The following is a 20,903-nucleotide window of genomic DNA, read 5'->3' as shown; positions in this document are numbered from 1 at the left end:
TCACTACTCTAGTGATCTAAACACTTTTATATTTCTTTACAGAGGGAGTGTGTATTTGTCTCTATCAATTTAGGTATTACTCAATCCTGCATATTTTGCTACTGTTTAAATACAATACAGTCTTGTGGACTACATAATGTTTAGTACCACAAGTATACAAGTTCTCGTATAGTGTAACAATGTTCAAATTATCAAAAAAAAATGCAACAAGTAGCCTTAGATTAAATATCAAGTTCCTTGCTGATTTTTTACAAATTTACTAGACATGCTCATTTCTTAGTGAGCCCGACAAAGTTGTGTTTTGTTGGTGTGCACCATAGTTTAGTCATGTGATGTTTAGGGTGACTTTGTATAGTTATGTTATCATCAAACAACAAGCATTTGCATGGGCACCTTCACGGGCGCGGCGTGCCGACGTGCCTTTCCGAGCTAGTTTGAGTAAAACTTGATAACTTGAACTGGAGCATCATTAGTTTTGAGTAAAACAAGCTGGTCGTAGGAGAAACAAAGAAAAAAGTAACAAACGAACACGAGATGGGATCGAATATCCAATTCGGTGCCCGAATTGGTGCCTGGGCTCAGATGAGCCCGATGAACAGTAATGTGATTAAAAATAGAAAAAAATCAAATAAATCTGAAAAAAGAATTGCAAGCAAGATGTGCTTGTGCGTGATGTTCGTGCAAAATTTGGTGATGTTTGGACATTCCAGGAGGGCGCGGCAAAAAAGACAAATCCAGGCATGAATAGTGTTGTTTTTCAAATGTTTATCTCAGACTCGAATTTATTTATTTTTTTGTCACGAGCTCCTCAAATGTCAAAATATCACCAAATTTGGTATGGACATCACGCATTTAAGCATCTTTCACCACAAAAAAATGATTTTTTTTTAATTTGTTTAGTATTTTAAACGATGTTAGCCCGGGAGCCAAAACATCGCTTTCGAGATGGGATGGGCTACTTCTGATGTGAGGGTGCCGCTGATATCATACTTAGCAGTGATATAGTTATGTCACATCTAGATGAGCCCTAAACACACTGTTACCTGCGCCTGCACAAAATATCCTGGTGCACAGATTCCACGCAGACACATCACCACTCTTCAGGACTTCAACCACACAGAACTTTTATGTATATTTTCAACCAGCGTCACCGCTTTGTTGTAAAAAAATGTCGATTTCAGCTACTCAAAATCTGCTCCCATCAGGGCAACTGGAGTGCATCAAATTGTCTACAGACACTAGTGTATATGCAAAATGACCATGAGCAAACAAAACAGTGTGTGCATGCAAGGAATATGATTCGCGACTCTCGAGTTTTTTCATGTACATCTTGGTCGACGATCTCCATCGACTGTAAGATGCCATTGGATCTGTTCTCCTTTAGGATATGGCCAGAAGCAAAAGGAATAGTTAAACTGATCATGCCTTCACTGCAGAAGAAGTGGCCATTTCCTCCAAGAGTTCCTTCTGCTCCAATGCAGCGCAGGACTGTAGATGTTTCAGGATAACGAAATTAACAAACGCTGTGGATTTCTATGTCATGTGCTAGTTCTTCAGTTCCCAAATGGTTGCATGTCACACAATTTGCATATCATGATATGTGATGTACCTGAACAGCTGACTCAATATCTCCTAAAAGGAAGCTAGACAATACAAAATTCATCTTCAACCGATGATCAGTCACTCTGTTGTCCTGTGACCAAATTTGAAATAGACTCAAATATACTTTAGATATTTCAAACATTGGCAACCCAAATATTTCAGTGGCATGAAACCCTAAGATGACATAATGTGCTAGTACCTTATAATTGTACGTCCGTATCTTGTCCGAGCGAGCACCAGTACCGACCTTTAATTATTAACAGTGTTAGCAAATTCAACATAGGGTATACCAAAATTTTGCAACCCGTGTGAAAATCAAAGAAAGTTACTTCATTTTTAATCCTGGCATTCCTTAAGTTAGTCATGCCAATAACTAAGAGACTTGTGTATTCAATATCACCACTCAGATATATATTTTGCGACCATCATTGGTATAACTTTTTTTTTCTGAACATTATCATCTGGGAAACAGATTTCTGTTCCTTTCAGTAGGTCATCTATGAGTTTGCAACATATGAACCTCTGTCGAGAACATACATCATACCTGCAGTAACCTCTGGGTTCTTATGGACTCTTGTTGCTCCCTTAACTTTATCTCATATCTGTAATGTTTATGTAGAGATATATGGGAGATGAAATAAGTCACACAAAGGATTAATTCAACTATGAAACTAACTTATCGTTTGACAATGGTAGCAAATGTACAGAGTAAATATGAACTCCAAGAAGGTACAAATTCATGGCTTCTTTGAGAAGAAACTCAAGATAGAAATGCAACTATAATACTACTACGAAAGAGCATCTTTACAAGCAGAAACAATAAGATGAAAGCAAGCATATGGAAGTAACACACAGATTAAAAGGCTGCACAATAACAAGGATAATTCAGATGATAGAAACTTACAGTTTTGCTCTTAATAACTGGAATGCGCGTTCTTTGTTTTGAAGTTGTGACCTTTCTTCTGTGCAGAATATCCTTATTCCCGTAGGCTTGTGAATAAGATCAATAGCCGTCTCCACCTTGTTAACATTCTGCCCTGCATTGATCGAGAACATACAAGCGTAAAAATCAGTTGTAACATGTAATGTACATTTCCTTCAGAAAGATATTGTAACATACACCCAAAGTCATAGAGTATAATACTAGAAGAATCACACACTCCAGAAGTGGTATATCTCCAGCTCCACCAGATCTTGCAGCTTTAAGTTCAATATCTTTTGGATCGATAACCACGTCCACTTCGTCGGCCTATGGTGCCATCAAAACACAACTATAAAACTTAAAAAAATAAAACATAAAATCCATGTCAGAAAGTGGCATCTAATAGTCACCTCTGGCATAATAGCCACAGTTGCGGTTGACGTGTGAACACGACCCATAGTCTCTGTCTGTGGTACACGCTGAACACGGTGCACACCTGACTCAAACTTCAGTTTACTGTAGACTTGCTTTCCCTTCACCTCCATCACAAATGTCTTGTATCCACCCTTTTCTGCCTGGAAGATTTAATTACGCGATCAACATGTTTTTATTCTTCTTCTTTTTTGCGAAATAACATGTTTTTATTCAATAGTCAGGCTAAGTTTGCAGGTACATACTTCTGAGCAAGAAACTGGTTTAAACTTCCAATTGTTGAGCTCACAATATCTTTGATACATGCGTACCTGCAGAATAGACATTACACATTTAGTGTGGATTATGTCAATAAAGTCATAAATACGATGCGCTATGATTCTGGGAGTATACTTTCGAACAACAACTGTGAAATGAACAAAGATGAACTGAGGTTGCCAAAACTAAAAATCTTTGTTGCACATTGAGTAGTTCTTAGGTCGTTATCCACGTAAATCATGAAATTATGATCAATATGCTATTACCTAGACCAAACAACAACATATATACTATCGCAGTTGCTAAATCATACTCGATTTGCATCTACCTACAAGGTCACCAGCCCAAATTCCAGCTTCATCACCTCCAGTGCCAGCTCTTACTGCAGAAACAAAGAAAACAGAGTTCTCAGATACGAAATTTTGAACTAGAGTTGAAGCAATTGTAAGTTAAACACTTCCGCAGTATGGCACTCTTACGTAAGTTTTTCCTGAACTGAATTGGAGAGAATTGGTATAATAAAAATGCCCTGGTTAACATATTTTTACTTGCCTCAATTAGTAGTGATATAACAATTGCACATGGTCAAAGCAACTGCCTAGATAAGTTGATAGGATCAGATGGACACTTGAAAACCAACACATACCTTCAAGTAAGATGTTACGTGAATTTAGAGGGTCGCTTGGAAGCAGAAGTACCTAACATGAAAAGGTAAGCGCAATGAGAAGTACTTCAACAAGTATAAATCAAAAATATCTGGCATACCTGTTAGAGTTATAATATAAGTCATGTGCCCCTTTGTATTTATCCCGTTGTATAAGGGGTTTCCTGCATATTTTCCACACCTGTACATGTATATATATCGGCCTATGGCCTCATGGGAATACAAGTTGCTTATTCCAAACATGGTATCAGAGCTAGGTCAATTTTTTGCACGCTGCAACTCGTGCGTTTGATCCGTCTCTACCGATCGATCTCCAACCGGGTCGCTTGTAGCGTCCCCGCTCGATCTCGTCTTCGATCTCATCCCGCCGGTTTCAATCTCCTCCTGCACGTCCCCGCTCGATTCCTCCCGATCGAAGCCCTGTTCCAGCCACCCCGATCGATCTGATCTTGCAGGCCCGATCGACTTCTTCCCACAGGCCCTGCCTCCAGCTGGCCCCGCCTGTCCTGGACTCCTGTCTCGGCTCCATAAGGAGTTTGAGCCCCGGCGTGCTCAGTTGTTTGCTCGTGGCCGTATTTCTCTCATGGAGGCGCTTTCAGAGATTCGTGCTGAGGAGACTCGCTTACGCGGTGCTGGTTTGCTGGAGGTTCCCTCTGTGCTCGCTACTCGAGCTTCTTCCACTCCACCTGCTGCACCGACCCCTTCTCGCTCGAGTGCTCCGCCGCTCTTGCCCACTCCTTCTGGAAGCTCAGGTCGCCCCCGTCCACATTGTGACTACTGCAACAATGATGGTCATATTGAGTCCCAGTGCTACACGAAGCGGAAACACCTGCGCAAGGCGCGATCATCATCTTCAGGGACTCCGTCATCTACCTCGATAGCTTCAGCCATTGCTTTGACTGAGCAGGATATTTTGCAACTTAAGCGTCTGCTTGCGGCTTCAAGTTCTTCCTCGACGGGTATTGCTGGTTCTGTGACTGGTGCTTCCCGCACGGAGCAACCGCCCTCTACACAGTCAGGTACATCCCCATGGGTTCTGGACTCTGGAGCTTCTTTTCATATGTCTTCTCATTCTTCCACTTTGTCCTCTCTTCGATCGCTGGATTCTCCTGTTCATGTCTTCACTGCTGATGGTACTTCACTTTCTGTTGCTAGTAGAGGCCATCTTTCCACTCCTTATTCTGTTCCTGATGTTGCTCATGTTCCTCGACTTACCATGAATTTGTTTTCTGCTGGTCAACTTACTGATTCTGGTTGTCGCGTCATCCTTGATGTTGACTCTTGTTCTGTCCAGGACCGTCGCACGCACACTCTGGTTGGGGCTGGCCCTCGACGCCGTGATTCTCAGGGTCTTTGGGAGTTGGACTGGCTTCATGTTCCTTCCGCTGCCACCACCATTGCCAGTTCCTCCGCTTCACTCGCCTCCGTTACTGGTTCCTTCAAGCAGTGGCATCATCGACTTGGTCATCTGTGTGGTTCTCGGTTGTCGTCTTTAGTTCGTCGAGGTCTTCTGGGGTCTGTCTCAGGAGATGTCTCTTTAGAGTGTCAGGGTTGTCGTCTTGGCAAGCAGATTCAGTTACCATATTCACATAGTGAGTCGGTGTCTAAGCGTCCTTTCGATTTAGTTCATTCTGATGTATGGGGTCCGGCTCCTTTCGCTTCGAAAGGTGGTCATAAATACTATATTATTTTCATAGATGATTTCTCTCGTTACACATGGCTTTATTTCATGACTTCTCGTAGTGAGGTGTTGTCTATTTATAAGCGTTTTGCTGCCATGGTTCATACTCAGTTCTCTTCACCTATTCGTGTTTTTCGTGCTGACTCCGCTGGCGAGTATATCTCTAAGATGTTGTGTGGTGTTCTTGCTGAGCAAGGAACTCTCTCTCAATTCTCTTGTCCTGGTGCTCATGCTCAGAATGGTGTGGCTGAGCGAAAGCATTGACATCTTCTTGAAACGGCTCGTGCATTGATGATTGTTGCCTCTCTCCCGCCTCATTTTTGGGCTGAGGCCGTCTCTACCTCCACCTATCTTATCAATATACAGCCTTCTGCTGCTCTACAGGGTGGTGTTCCTTTCGAGCATCTTTTTGATCATTCTCCCGATTATTCGATGCTTCGCGTGTTTGGTTGTGTTTGCTATGTTCTTCTTGCCCCTCGCGAACGCACCAAACTTACCGCTCAGTCTGTTGAGTGTGTCTTCTTAGGCTATAGTGATGAACATAAGGGCTATCGTTGTTGGGATCCTATCTGTCGTCGGATGCGTATCTCTCGAGACGTGACTTTTGATGAGTCTCGTCCCTTCTACCCACGCCCATCTTCCTCGACTTTTTCAGTGGAGGATATCTCTTTCCTCACTTTTCCTGACTCACATATCACCCCCGTCGAGCCTATGCCTATTCGTTCCACTCCCTCTGCTTCTCCACCTCTAGTCGATTTGCAGCCACCCTCTTCCCCGGTCTCCTCGCCTAGCATGTCACCGGATTCTAGACCTTCATCTCCGGCGACTTCTTCGTCGCCACCCCTTGATTCTACCTTGGCGATTCCTCCTTCTATTGTTCCATCTTTTCCCCAGCATTACACTCGTCGTTCACGACCTATGGTTGCCTCTGTGGATGAGTCGTCATCTTCCTCTCAGCCTACTTATGGCTTGCGTTCTCGGCCTCGTCCGCCTGTTGATCATTTTGGATTTCCCACCGCTAGTGCTGCTGTTCTTGAGCCGACTTCTTATCGTCAGGCTGTTGTTCATCCTGAATGGAAGTTTGCGATGGCAGAGGAGATTGCTGCTCTTGAACGCACTGGTATCTGGGATCTTGTTTCTCTTCCTCCCGGAGTCCGTCCCATCACTTGTAAGTGGGTCTACAAGGTTAAGACTCGCTCTGATGGTTCTCTTGAGCGTCACAAAGCTCGTCTTGTGGCTCGTGGTTTTCAGCAGGAGCATGGTCGTGATTATGACGAGACTTTTGCTCCTGTGGCCCATATGACCACTGTTCGTACACTTCTTGTTGTTGCCTCTGCACGCCACTGGTCTGTATCTCAGCTTGATGTTAAGAATGCCTTTCTTAATGGTGAGCTGCGTGAGGAGGTGTACATGCAGCCACCACCTGGGTATTCTGTTCCTGATGGCATGGTATGTCGTCTTCGTCGCTCTCTCTATGGCCTTAAGCATGCCCCCCGCGCCTGGTTCGAGCGTTTTGCCTCTGTGGTCACTACCGCTGGTTTTTCAGCAAGTGCTCATGATCCAGCATTGTTTATTCACCTTTCTCCTCGTGGTCGGACTCTTCTTCTTCTCTATGTTGATGACACGATCATCACTGGGGATGACCCCGAGTATATTGCCTTTGTAAAGGCCCGTCTTAATGAGCAGTTTCTTATGTCTGATCTTGGACCTCTTCGCTACTTTCTTGGGATTGAAGTCTCTTCTACTTCTGATGGCTTTTTTATATCTCAGGAAAAGTATATCCAGGATCTTCTTGCTCGTGCTGCTCTTACTGACGAGCGCATTGTTGAGACTCCTATGGAGCTCAATGTTCACCTCCGTGCTACTGATGGTGATCCTCTCCCTGACCCGACGCGTTATCGTCATCTCGTTGGCAGTCTTGTCTATCTAGCTGTCACTCATCCGGACATCTCTTATCCGGTTCATATTCTGAGTCAGTTTGTCTCTGCTCCCACATCGGTTCACTATGGTCATCTCCTTCGTGTTCTCCGATATCTTCGGGGCACGATCTCTCACCGTCTATTCTTTCCTCGCTCCAGTTCTTTACAGCTTCAGGCCTATTCGGATGCTACGTGGGCTAGTAATCCTTTCGATCGCCGTTCACTTTCTGCTTACTGTGTTTTTCTTGGCGGTTCTCTCATTGCCTGGAAGACGAAGAAACAGATTGCAGTTTCCCGTTCGAGTGCAGAGGCTGAGTTGCGAGCAATGGCTCTTTTGACGGCAGAGGTGACTTGGTTACGGTGGTTACTTCAGGATTTTGGTGTTTCTGTCACTACACCGACTTTGCTATTATCTGACAGTACAGGTGCTATTAGCATTGCGCGCGATCCTGTGAAGCATGAGCTCGCCAAGCATATTGGTGTTGATGCGTTCTATGTGCGCGCTGGTGTGCAGGATCAGGTTATTGCTCTTCAGTATATGCCTTCCGAGTTACAGTTGGCGGATTTCCTGACGAAGGCCCAGACTAGAGCACAACATGGCTTTTATCTCTCCAAACTCAGTGCTATTCATCCACCATGAGTTTGAGGGGGGGTGTCAGAGTTATAATATAAGTCATGTACCCCTTTGTATTTATCCCGTTGTATAAGGGGTTTCCTGCATATTTTCCACACCTGTACATGTATATATATCGGCCTATGGCCGCATGGGAATACAAGTTGCTTATTCCTAACAATACCTACCGTCAGTCTTTCCTCGAGCTCCGCAAGCTGATCAGAGAGAGACTCTAGCTCTGAAGTTATCATCTCAGCCATATCAGGGTCATCACCATTCTCTTTTTGCAAAGCTATCATGTTGGTCAATAAAAAAGTATGTGAGCATCCAGTACTTAAACCAAGGCAAAAAAAATATTGAAACATACCAACCTTTTGTTTCTTCAATCTGCCGTTCACATTCCTTAAATTCCCTATATGCCGTCACAACCTGAATATTTTTCATAAAAAAATCGATAAATTTTGCACAAACGTTCATAACACCCAAATAACGAAAAGCAAATGGCACTCGAGTTATGCCAAATATACCTCTCCCAGATCGGAAACAGACTGTGCAAGTTTTTGGTATTCGCTCGGATCTGAGACAATGTCAGGGTCACCCAATCTAATCTGAAGAAGATACTCATTCATTAGATTCCCGTGCATGGTAAATTGATAATATATTTATATGAAAGAATCAAAATTTAAGTTGTATAGCATATCGCTTTCCTCGAATAATGAGACGGTAGCTTTGAAGAATTTGACTTGGTCCCAAAATAACAATTTTATAACAGAACTACAGGTAGGGAATTTTATAAGGATTAAAACCGTAGAAAATTCGTATGAAAATGCTACTCCCTCCATCTGGAATTATTTATCGCTCAAATGGATGTATCTAGCACTAAGGCGGAGGGAGCATGAAATAAACAGGCTCTAAAAGGGTTTGTGAAGATTCAGAAAGTAGGCACTGAACAAAGAAGTAGAGTCTGCGCAAAAGAAGAAGGACAGAACCATACCGACATTTCTTTCCATGCCCTCTCTGTAGAATCCAACTTTGATATGAGATGTGGCTCCTACACAAAAATACACAACAGATTACGACCCTTGCCTATCTTCAAGAACTGGCCGGCAACAATGAAGCATGGTAAAAGAGACCATACCGCCATGCAGACCACGGAGGCAGAGGAGGAGGGCTTCCTGCGCCGTGTGCCGAGAAAAAAGGGGCTGGGAGGCGGGCTCCGGGCGGTGGGTACGGCGGAAGCTCGAGGCGGCGCCCGGAAGCCGGCGAGGAAGGCCTCCATCTTTTCTTTTCTGCCGAGGAAGAGGACGAGAGGTGGTGATGGCGAGTTCAGGATAGAACAAAGGTGGAGAAGAGCTCCGGTGGTTCTCTCCATTGAGATTGGTGCCACATAGCTCTGTTGGTTCCCTGCTTTGACATTTGTGTCCCTTGGCTCTGGTGATTCTCTCCCTTGAGATTCGTGTGTGTTTCAGCTATGCACACGATGGTCGAGAGTACTGAAGCGGTGGACAAGAGCACCGGTAAGAGGAAACAAGAGGATATGGAGCGGCTATTGACTTGGCCCAATGGTAATTTTGTCTATGTACAAAATACTGCAAAAGGTCAATTGTTGTCTAATCATCAAAAACAGTATGCAAAGAGAGCCTTGGCTTAGTGGTTGGGCATGCGGTTATGCAGCCTAACGATCCGAGTTCAATTCCTAGAATTGACACGTGATGCACAGAGGTTTTCCCCGTGTATTGAGGATCAAGTTTGGTGTGTGGTGAAACCACTAATCAAGAAATATCTTGATACTCATTTAAAAAAATCTGAGGACCATTTTTATCTTGGTACTCATACTAAAATGGCCGTCGATGAGGGTGGCGGCGAGGCCCTCGGCCGCGACGCCGCTCGGGCTCGGGCCTAGGGTTTGAGGCGGCAGCCTATGCTGGTGAGGGCGGCGTCGTCCTGGCGGCGCTCGCCGGAGTTGAGGGCCGCGTCTACTCGGCCGCGCGGGCGGCGAGTTGGCGGTGAATGCGGGCGTCGCGTGGAGGGATCCCCTGGTGCTCTCCTTCGCCAGATCTGAAGACGGCGCCCCCGTGCTGCTGCTTCCTCCTTGTCAGTCCGGCCGGATCCGGTGGCGGACTGCGCGGATGTGGGGTTGGGAGCTCCGGATCGGAGTAATTTCTTGACCGGCTGCGGCGGCCATGACGCCGGCGGCGCTCCAGGCGATGTTTTCTTCTTGAAGGCGGCTTCGAGATCCAGCCCCTCCCCCTCGTCCTTCCCCTGCACCCGGGTGAGAACCCACAACTTTGGTTGGCGGCGGCGGTGCCCGGCTCCGTCACCTTCTTGAAGGCGCCGCTTTGGGTCCCCGGGAAGGTGGGACAGCTGCAGCGCGTTCTTGGCGTTCCTGATGGCGGCGGTTCTCTCTTTAATGGTGTCGCTTCGCCATGGCGGTCGGCTGGTCCGACTCTCGTGGTGTTTGTGGTGCCCAACTCTTCGCCGTGTCTTCCTGAGGTGCTCCGGTCCCGTTCAGAGAGGCTGTAGGTGGAGCGGCTTCATCTTGCACGGAGTTTCGGTGGAGATGTCAAGTCATGCCCAACCAACAGCTGCTACACTTTGTCATGCCTGGTCGGCAGGTGCTACGCACGACAGATTTTCCAAAGACTTCAAGTTGTGTTGGCTGGTGGTACTTGGCAGCATGGTGCTGAGGTGTATCAGTGGCGACCGCGACGTGCTCAGCTGTTTGCGCGTAGGGAGGAGGTGCCGTTGGACGCTGTGGTGGCGTCGACGATAGCTGGACCGAGCAAGGTTAATGCATCAGTACAGTTCTGAAGATGGAGCGGTGGCAGTTGACGGCGGCGGCCTCTGAGTGCACACCGGACCGGTGAGACCCATGCCCGGCAGGCGTCCTGGATGGGACCTCAGGTCTTAGATGTTAGGTTTGGCTGCGATGTCTGTTTGGTGTTAGGCCCAGGCTATCTGCGCCCCTTCATCAACTGGATAGAGTTACTTAGACGGCGGCTTTAATCTTACTGTTGTATTACTTTGTAAGGTCTTGTGAGAATAATTAATAAAGTGGCCGTATGCATCTCCCAGATGCAGAGGCCGGGGGTCATCCTCCTTTTCTAAAAAAATCGAAAACAATATGCAAGTATATTTCAAAGGTTGTGAATTTTGTAGTGCCATGCTTCAAAATCAAAGAATAGTAATAGCATATTTCAAAGCTAGAAACTTTGTCGTGGTATATATCAAATTTACCCAAACAAAAAGACACGCCAAGGCTTGCATGAACTGCCAGAATAGCAATAACAAGTGCTACTTTGGGCTATCAGTATACTTTTGAAACCAAATAATGTTTTATATACTGCAAAGAAAGTGTACGAAGATAGAAGATATGCTGTAAAATCCATATCATTATACATTTGAAGATAGAAGATGTGTGGTACGCTATGTATGAACTACAATAATTTTGACCAACTAATTTTGTCACATTCTAAGTTAATCCCAAACTTGGAATGTAGAAAAATAAATCAGAGGGAATAAAACTTACTTTTCAAAGTTTGCTTGAGCATAGCTAGTTTTTTTTGTGCAGTGGAGCATAGCTAGTTTTGACTAGGAGTTGATTTTTTTTATCGAAATGTGCCTCGAATAAAACTTTGGAATTATTCAAAACCCTAAATTGTAATTTGGGGATTATTTATAAAACCAAAAATTGAGCTCACAGAAAGGTTGTGACCGTTTGTTTATTTTTTGGGTTGGAACTAATTTCCATAAATCTCTGGTATTTATTTGAAACCCTAAATAAAAATTGGTAATTAAATTGAACCCTAAATAATTTTGGGAAATAAATTGGTAACCCAATAAGGGTGACAATTAAAATATTTAATTTGGGCTGAAAATTACTTTTCATAAGTCCCAAAAATATTGTGTGCCTCTATTATTTGTCCCAAAAGGGTTTTAATCATTTTAATTTTTGAATCAATTCAAAAATAAAAAAGGGAATAATTTTAAAAGGGGTTAAATTTAATTTTGGCAGGATTTTTTTTCATAAACCTTAAATATTGATTTGACCTTATGTTAATTTTCTCAGATAATTTTAGAGCAAGTTTGAAATTAAATAATTTTGAAATTCAAATGGTAAAATGAAGACGGAAAAGCAAAATGGGAAAAAGGAAAAAAAGGAAAGGAAAAAAAGCCAGTTGGGCCCGCCAGCCTAGTCGACCGGCCCAGCAAGCTAACCTTGCTAACCCGCCCGAACCGGTACGGGGAGCGGGTCAACCATCCGTGTTATGAAGATCCAACGCCCCAGGACGTGCCACCTCGCCTTGTCATCGAGCTCCCGACCGAAAACCTCGCTTCCATGTCCTGCATGGGCACTGCTGGCGCCGGTGCGCCGGCCCAAATTTGGGTCGGTCGCACCGCAGCCCCACGATGCGTGTGGCCCAGGCCGCACGATTCAGCGCCTCCTCTTCCCCGCGTCATCTCCTCCTTCTTCCTCAGGGCTTCCTTCTTCTCCTGCATCGTAATCAGAAAAAAGGGACCGACGGCCGCGCATCAAAGAGGAAAAGTTGCGGCGAGCTGATAACCCACAAGTATAGGGGTTCGCAACAGTTTTCGAGGGTAGAGTATTCAACCCAAATTTATTAATTCGACACAAGGGGAGCCAAAGAATATTCTCAAGTATTAGCAGCTGAGTTGTCAATTCAACCACACCTGGAAACTTAATATCTGCAGCAAAGTATTTAGTAGCAAAGTAATATGATAGTAGCGGTAACGGTAGCAAAAGTAATGTTTTTGGTATTTTTTAGTGATTGTAACAGTAGCAACGGAAAAGTAAATAAGTGAAGAACAATATATGGAAAGCTCGTAGGCAATGGATCGGTGAGGGAGAATTATGCCGGATGCGGTTCATCATGTAACAATCATAACATAGGGTGACACGGAACTACCTCCAATTCATCAATGTAATGTAGGCATGTATTCCGAATATAGTCATACGTGCTTATGGAAAAGAACTTGCATGACATCTTTTGTCCTACCCTCCCGTGGCAATGGGGTCCTAATGGAAACTAAGGGATATTAAGGCCTCCTTTTAATAGAGTACCGGAACAAAGCATTAGCACATAGTGAATACATGAACTCCTCAAACTATGGTCATCACCGGTAAGTATCCCGATTATTGTCACTTCGGGGTTAATGGATCATAACACATAATAGGTGACTATAGACTTGCAAGATAGGATCAAGAACTCTCATATATTGATGAAAACATAATAGGTTCAGATATGAAATCATGGCACTCGGGCCCTAGTGACAAGCATTAAGCATAGCAAAGTCATAGCAACATCAATCTCAGAACATAGTGGATACTAGGGATCAAACCCTAACAAAACTAACTCGATTACATGATAGATCTCATCCAACCCATCACTGTCCAGCAAGCCTACGATGGAATTACTCACGCACGGCAGTGAGCATCATGAAATTGGTGAGGGAGGATGGTTGATGATGACGATGGCGATGGATTCCCCTCTCCGGAGCCCCGAATGGACTCCAGATCAGCCCTCCCGAGAGGTTTTAGGGCTTGGTGGCGGCTCCGTATCGTAAAACGCGATGAATTCTTCTCTCTGATTTTTTTCTCCCCGAAAGCAAATATATAGAGTTGGAGTTGAGGTTGGAGGAGCTCCAGGGGGCCCACGAGGTACGGGGCGCGCCCCCACCCTCGTGGACAGGTGGTGGGCCCCCTGGTCTTCATCTTTTGCAAGGACTTTTTATTATTTCCAAATAGATGTTCCGTGAAGTTTCAGGTCATTCCGAGAACTTCTGTTTCTGCACATAAATAACACCATAGCAATTCTGCTGAAAACAGCGTCAGTCCGGATTAGTTCCATTCAAATCATGCAAGTTAGAGTCCAAAACAAGGGCAAAAGTGTTTGGAAAAGTAGATACGTCGGAGACGTATCAACTCCCCCAAGCTTAAACCTTTGCTTGTCCTCAAGCAATTCAGTTGACAAACTGAAAGTGGTAAAGAAAAACTTTTACAAACTCTGTTTGCTCTTGTTGTTGTAAATATTTAAAGCCAGCATTCAAGTTTTCAGCAAAGATTATGACTAGCCACATTCACAATAACGCTTAGGTCTCAAGTTTACTCATATCAATGGCATAATCAACTAGGGAGCAATAATAATAAATCTCGGATGACAACACTTTCTCAAAACAATCATAATATGATATAACAAGATGGTATCTCGCTAGCCCTTTTTGAGACCGCAAAACATAAATGCAGAGCACCTTTAAAGATCAAGGACTGACTAGAATTGTAATTCATGGTAAAAGAGATCCAGTCAAGTCATACTCAATGTAAACTAATAGTAATGAATGCAAATGATGGCGGTGCTCTCTAATTGGTGCTTTTTAATAAGAAGATGATGACTCAACATGAAAGTAAATAGATAGGCCCTTCGCAGAGGGAAGCATGGATTTGTAGAGGTGCCAGAGCTCAATTTTGAAATAGAGATGAATAATATTTTGAGCGGTATACTTTCATTGTCAACATAACAACCAAGAGATGGCAATATCTTCCATGCTACACACATTATAGACGGTTCCCAAACAAAATGGTAAAGTTTATACTCCCCCTCCACCAACAAGTATCGATCCATGGCTTGCTCAAAACAACGAGTGCCTCCAACTAACAAGAGTCCCAGGGGGAGTTTTGTTTGCAATTATTTTGATTTAGTTTGCATAAAGCATGGGACTGGGCATCCCGGTGACCAGCCACTTTCTCGTGAGTGAGGAGCGGAGTCCACTCCTCTTGAGAATAACCCGCCTAACATAGAAGATACGGACAGCCCTAGTTGATACGTGAGCTATTCGAGCATACAAAACAGGATATTTATTTGAAGGTTTAGAGTTTGGCACATACAAAGTTACTTGGAACGGCAGGTAGATACCATATATAGGTAGGTATGGTGGACTCGTATGGAATAACTTTGGGGTTTATGGAGTTGGATGCACAAGCAGTATTCCCGCTTAGTACAGGTGAAGGCTAGCAAAAGACTGGGAAGCGACCAGCTAGAGAGCGACAACAGTCATGAACATGCATTAAAATTAATCAACACTGAATGCAAGCATGAGTAGGATATAATCCACCATGAACATAAATATCATGAAGGCTATGTTGATTTTGTTTCAACTACATGCGTGAACATGCACCAAGTCAAGTCACTTAAATCATTCAGAGGAGGATACCACCCTATCATAACACATCACAACCATTTTAATAGCATGTTGGCACGCAAGGTCAACCATTATAAGCTCCTAGCTAATCAAGCATGGCACAAGAAACTATGATCTCTAGTTGTCATTGCAAACATGTTTATTCATAATAGGCTGAATCAGGAATGATGAACTAATCATATTTACAAAAACAAGAGAGGTCGAGTTCATACCAGCTTTTCTCATCTCAATAAGTTCATCATATAATCATCATTATTGCCTTTCACTTGCATGACCGAACGATGTGGATAATAATAATAGTGCACGTGCATTGGACTAAGCTGGAATCTGCAAGCATTCAATAAACAGGAGAAGACAAGGCAATATGGGCTCTTTTGTCAGATCAACAATAATGCATATAAGAGCTACTTCAACAATTTAATTATGGTCTTCTCCTATCGACCCCCAAAGAAAAGAAAAGAAATAAAACTATTTACACGGGAAAGCTCCCAACAAGTAAAAGAAGAACATGAAATCTTTTTGGGTTTTCCTTTTTTTAATTACTACTACAAGAATGGAAAGTAAACTAATTAAAAGCTACAACTAATTTTTTTGGTTTTTCTTAAGGTTTATCAAACACACAAGAAGAGAGCATAAAAAGGAAAATAAACTAGCATGGATGATACAATGAAAAAGTATGAGCACCGGCATCTAGCAATGAGTGTGTGAACATGAATATAATGTCGGTTAGAAATGCGTACTCCCCCAAGCTTAGGCTTTTGGACTAAGTTGGTCTATGGCCACGGTTGGCCTGGCGGATATCCATAGTAACAGTTGGGGTCGTACTGAGATGCAGCGGCTATCACCTCCTGAGCTGCAGCGTGGCGACGAGTGGCCTCCGCCCTCCTCTCGTACTCATCTGCCTCCTCTCTGGTAATAACATATCTTCCTTTTGCCTGATAATCAAAGAAGGCAGGAGCAGGGAGAGTAATATGGACAGCACGACGTCTGTCAAAGATTAAGCAATACTAGAGAGGTGATTCATTCCTCTCGACAAACTGGTGGTGAACCATAGCCTCATAATCCAAATAAGTAGGAGGCAACTCAATATCATCTTCGCATATGGCTATACCAAGAAAATTAGCTATGCGGGTTGCATAAATTCCACCAAAGAAACCTCCATTAAATCTATTAAGATGCAACCTACATGCAATAATGGCTCCCAAATTATAAGACTTATCTCCTAACACAACACTCCTAAGAATACTGAGGTCGGGGACACACATGTGACATGCCTCATCTTTACCATTAATGCATCTACCTATGAAGAGAGCAAAATAATGTATAGCAGGAAAGTGAATGCTCCCTATAGTAGCTTGTGTTATATCTCTAGATTCCCCCACAGTTATACTAGCAAGAAAATCTCTAAATTCAGATTCGCGAGGTTCCCTGACACTACCCCATTGTGAAAGTTTGCAAGCAGTGGTAAAATCCTCTAAGTCATTATGTGTAAGAATTTTCATAAAGATCAAACAGGACAGTTGGAGAATTACGTGAAGATGAAAATTCGAACCTCCTCACAAAGGAACTAGTGAGATAGTGATACTGGCTGCACTTTTCTTCCTCGAAGCTCACAAGATCAGCGTTACGCAAATATGCGTTAAATTCTTCCTTAATTCCCGCTCGATCCATAAAATTTTCCGAAGACCATTCACAAGGACGCACTGGAGCATTTCTTGGTGGCTCATCCTCAGCATCACGCATTGCAAGTCTGGGCTCTTGTTTCCTTGAAGAGCCACCTTGGTACATCTTCCTAAACATATTTCTTCCTTTGAAAAATTTCTGAAATTTTTAGTAACTTCAAAATAAAAGTGAACCAAACTCAATAATATTGATAGCAACTACTCCTACAAGTGCCTAGAGCCTATATCATGCATTAAAACTACTTTTGACCATATAAATTTGACATGCAAGCTCAATAACATGGTCACCTAAGTAGTACAAATTTGTAATGAATAAAGCATTAGAACAAAAACTAATTGGACCAATGGAGGAGTCACATACCAAGGAACAATCTCCCCAAGCAGTTTTGTGAGAGGTGCTTTGAGCAAGGAGATCGAAAATGGCAGCAAAATGAGCTTGGACTCAGGTTTGAGCTGGATATTCGTGTTTGTGGGAGGAAGAAGGAGTGTGTGGGTGCAAGGATAAATGGAGGAGGGCCACCATGGGCCCACGAGGCAGGGGGGCGCGCCCGGGGGTAGGGCGCGCCCCTGACCCTCGTGGCCAGGTGCCAGCTCCTCCTGATGTGTTCTCAGTGCCAAATATTCTCAAATATTCCAGGAAAAATCATATTTAAATTTCAGGGCATTTGGAGAACTTTTATTTTCGAGGTATTTTTATATTGCACGAATAAATCAGATAACAGACAGAAAAATACTATTTTTATTTTATTTAATATAAATAACAGAAAGTAAAAGGAGGGTACAGAAGGTTGTGCCTTCTAGTTTCATCCATCTCATGATCATCAAAAGGAATCCACTAACAAGGTTGATCAAGTCTTGTTAACGAACTCATTCTGAATAACATGGAACCGGAGAAATTTCGAATAACACTATGTTACCTCAACGGGGATATGCACATCCCCAATAATAAGAATATCATATTTCTTCTTGACAGTAGGAAGAGGAAATTCAAAACCTCCAAATATAATCGATGGAATTTTTCCAATAGAGTTGATACTATGAACTTGAGGTTGTTTCCTTAGAAAGTGTACCGTATGCTCATTACCATTAACATGAAAAGTGACATTGCCTTTAGTGCAATCAATAAAAGCCCCTGCAGTATTCAAAAAGGGTCTTTCAAGAATAATAGACATACTATCATCCTCGGGAATATCAAGAATAACAAAATCCGTTAAAATAGTAATGTTTGCAACTACAACAGGCACATCCTCACAAATACTGACAGGTATAACAGTTGATTTATCAGTCATTTGCAAAGGTATTTCAGTAGGTGTCAACTTATTCAAATCAAGTCTACGATATAAAGAGAGAGGCATAACACTAACACCGGCTCCAAGATCACATAAAACAGTTTTAACATAGTTTCTTTTAATGGAGCATGGTATAGTGGGTACTCCTGGATCTCCAAGTTTCTTTGGTATTCCACCCTTAAAAGTATAATTAGCAAGCATGGTGAAAATTTCAACTTTCGGTATCTTTCTTTTATTTGTAACAATATCTTTCATATACTTAGTATAAGGATTCATTTTGAGCATATCAGTTAATCGCATACGCAAAAAGATATGTCTAATCATTTCAGCAAAGCGCTCAAAATCCTCATCATCCTTTTTCTTGGATGGTTTGGGAGGAAAAGGCATATGTTTCTGAACCAATGGTTCTCTTTCTTTACCATGTTTCCTAGCAACAAAGTCTTTCTTATCATAACATTGATTCTTTGATTGTGGGTTATCAAGATCAACAGCAGGTTCAATTTCTATATCATTATCATTACTAGGTTGAGCATCATCATGAACATTATCATTAACATTATCACTAGTTTCAGGTTCATTACCAGATTGTGTTTCAGCATCAGAGATAGAAATATCATTTAGATTCTCAGGTGTTTCAATAACAGGTTCACTAGAAGCATGCAAAGTCCTATCATTTTTCTTTTTCTTCCTTTTAGAAGGACTAGGTGCATCTATATTATTTCTCTGAGAATCTTGCTCAATTCTCTTAGGATGGCCTTCAGGATACAAAGGTTCCTGAGTCATTCTACCACCTCTAGTCATAACTCTAACATCATTATCATTATTCTTACTATTCAATTCATTAAGCAAATCATTTTGGGCCTTAAGTACTTGTTCTACTTGAGTGGTAACTATAGAAGCATGTTTACTAATAAGTTTAAGTTCACCTTTGACATTAGCCATATAATCACCCAAGTGTTCAAGCATATTTGAATTGTATTTCAATTGTCTACCAAAATAAGCATTGAAGTCTTCTTGCTTAACCATAAATTTATCAAACTCATCTAAGCATGGGCTAGCAAACTTAGTAAATGGGATTTCAGCTTTATCATACCTATAGAGAGAATTTACCTTTACTATCTGTGTCGAGTTATCAAGTGAAGGAAATATGCCCTAGAGGCAATAATAAAGTTATTACTTATTTCCTTATATCATGATAAATGTTTATTATTCATGCTAGAATTGTATTAACCGGAAACATAATACATGTGTGAATATATAGACAAAACAGAGTGTCACTAGTATGCCTCTACTTGACTAGCTCGTTGATCAAAGATGGTTATGTTTCCTAACCATAGACATGAGTTGTCATTTGATTAACGGGATCACATCATTAGGATAATGATGTGATTGACTTGACCCATTCCGTTAGCTTAGCACTTGATCGTTTAGTTTGTTGCTATTGCTTTCTTCATAACTTATACATGTTCCTATGACTATGAGATTATGCAACTCCCGTTTACCGGAGGAACACTTTGTGTGCTACCAAACATCACAACGTAATTGGGTGATTATAAAGGTGCTCTACAAGTGTCTCCGAAGGTACTTGTTGGGTTGGCGTATTTCAAGATTAGGATCTGTCACTCCGATTGTCGGAGAGGTATCTCTGGGCCCTCTCCGTAATGCACATCACTCAAGCCTTGCAAGCATTGCAACTAATAAGTTAGTTTCGGGATGATGTATTACGGAACAAGTAAAGAGACTTGCCAGTAACGATATTGAACTAGGTATTGAGATACCGACGATCGAATCTCGGGCAAGTAACATACCGGTGATAAAGGGAACAACATATGTTGTTATGCGGTCTGACCGATAAAGATCTTCGTAGAATATGTAGGAGCCAATATGAGCATCCAGGTTCCGCTATTGGTTATTGACCGGAGACATGTCTCGGTCATGTCTACATAGTTCTCGAACTCGTCGGGTCCGCACGCTTAAAGTTCGGTGATGATCGTAATTAGGGTTTTTGTGTTTTGATGTATCGAAGGTTTTTCGGAGTACCGGATGTGATCACGGACATGACGAGGAGTCTCGAAATGGTCGAGACATAAAGATTGATATATTGGAAGCCTATATTTGGATATCGGAAACGTTCCGAGTGAAATCGGGATTTTACCAGAGTATCAGGGGTTACCGGAACCCCCCCGGGGGTTATTGGGCCTACATGGGCCATAAGGGAGAAGAGGAGGGCCGGCCAGGGCAGGCCGCGCGCCCCCTCCCCCCTAGTTTGAATAGGACAAGGAAGGGGGGCGGCGCCCTCCTTTCCTCTTTCTCCCTTCCTCCTTCCTTTTCCAACAAGGCAAGAGGGGGGAGTCCTACTCCCGGTTGGAGTAGGACTCCTCCAGGCGCACCCATAGGGCCGGCCGCATCTCCCCCTCTCCCTCCTTTATATACTGAGGCAAGGGGGCACCCCATGACACACAAGTTGATCCTCGTGATCGTTCCTTAGCCGTGTGCGGTGCCCCCTTCCACCATATTTCACCTCGGTCATATCATAGCGGTGCTTAGGCGAAGCCCTGCATCGGTAGAACATCATCACCGTCATCACGCCGTCGTGCTGACGAAACTCTCCCTCAATGTTTTG

General features: G+C 43.1%; 1 protein-coding gene across 1 annotated transcript; it reads right to left on the bottom strand.

Annotated features, from left to right (window-relative positions):
- Positions 1-1,107: 1,107 nt before the first annotated feature.
- On the bottom strand, positions 1,108-9,534 carry LOC123086193 (peptide chain release factor APG3, chloroplastic). Its single transcript, XM_044507911.1, has 15 exons — positions 9,230-9,534; positions 9,086-9,142; positions 8,619-8,699; positions 8,463-8,520; positions 8,280-8,383; positions 3,861-3,912; positions 3,547-3,596; positions 3,202-3,267; positions 2,935-3,099; positions 2,781-2,851; positions 2,507-2,641; positions 2,147-2,204; positions 1,802-1,849; positions 1,610-1,693; positions 1,108-1,488 (listed from the first exon to the last, which is right to left on the bottom strand). Exons 1-15 carry the CDS (start codon positions 9,461-9,463, stop codon positions 1,420-1,422), a joined length of 1,332 nt encoding a protein of 443 aa, XP_044363846.1. The 5' UTR covers positions 9,464-9,534; the 3' UTR covers positions 1,108-1,419.
- Between the last annotated feature and the right edge of the window lie 11,369 nt (positions 9,535-20,903).

This window comes from Triticum aestivum, chromosome 4A (genome assembly GCF_018294505.1).
Source record: "Triticum aestivum cultivar Chinese Spring chromosome 4A, IWGSC CS RefSeq v2.1, whole genome shotgun sequence".
NCBI classification, from domain to species: domain Eukaryota; kingdom Viridiplantae; phylum Streptophyta; class Magnoliopsida; order Poales; family Poaceae; genus Triticum; species Triticum aestivum.
The sequence above is the reverse complement of the archived record's forward strand: the minus strand, read 5'-3'. Positions and strand labels throughout refer to the sequence as shown.

Coding starts and splice junctions, on each gene's coding strand:
- LOC123086193 (XM_044507911.1), bottom strand. CDS start 9,463: ATGGAGAGAACCACCGGAGCTCTTCTCCACCTTTGTTCTATCCTGAAC. Junction 2,642..2,780: donor GCAAGATCTGGTGGAGCTGG/AGATATACCACT, acceptor CTCGATCAATGC/AGGGCAGAATGTTAACAAGG. Junction 2,205..2,506: donor CAGTTATTAAGAGCAAAACT/GTAAGTTTCTAT, acceptor TAAACATTACAG/ATATGAGATAAAGTTAAGGG.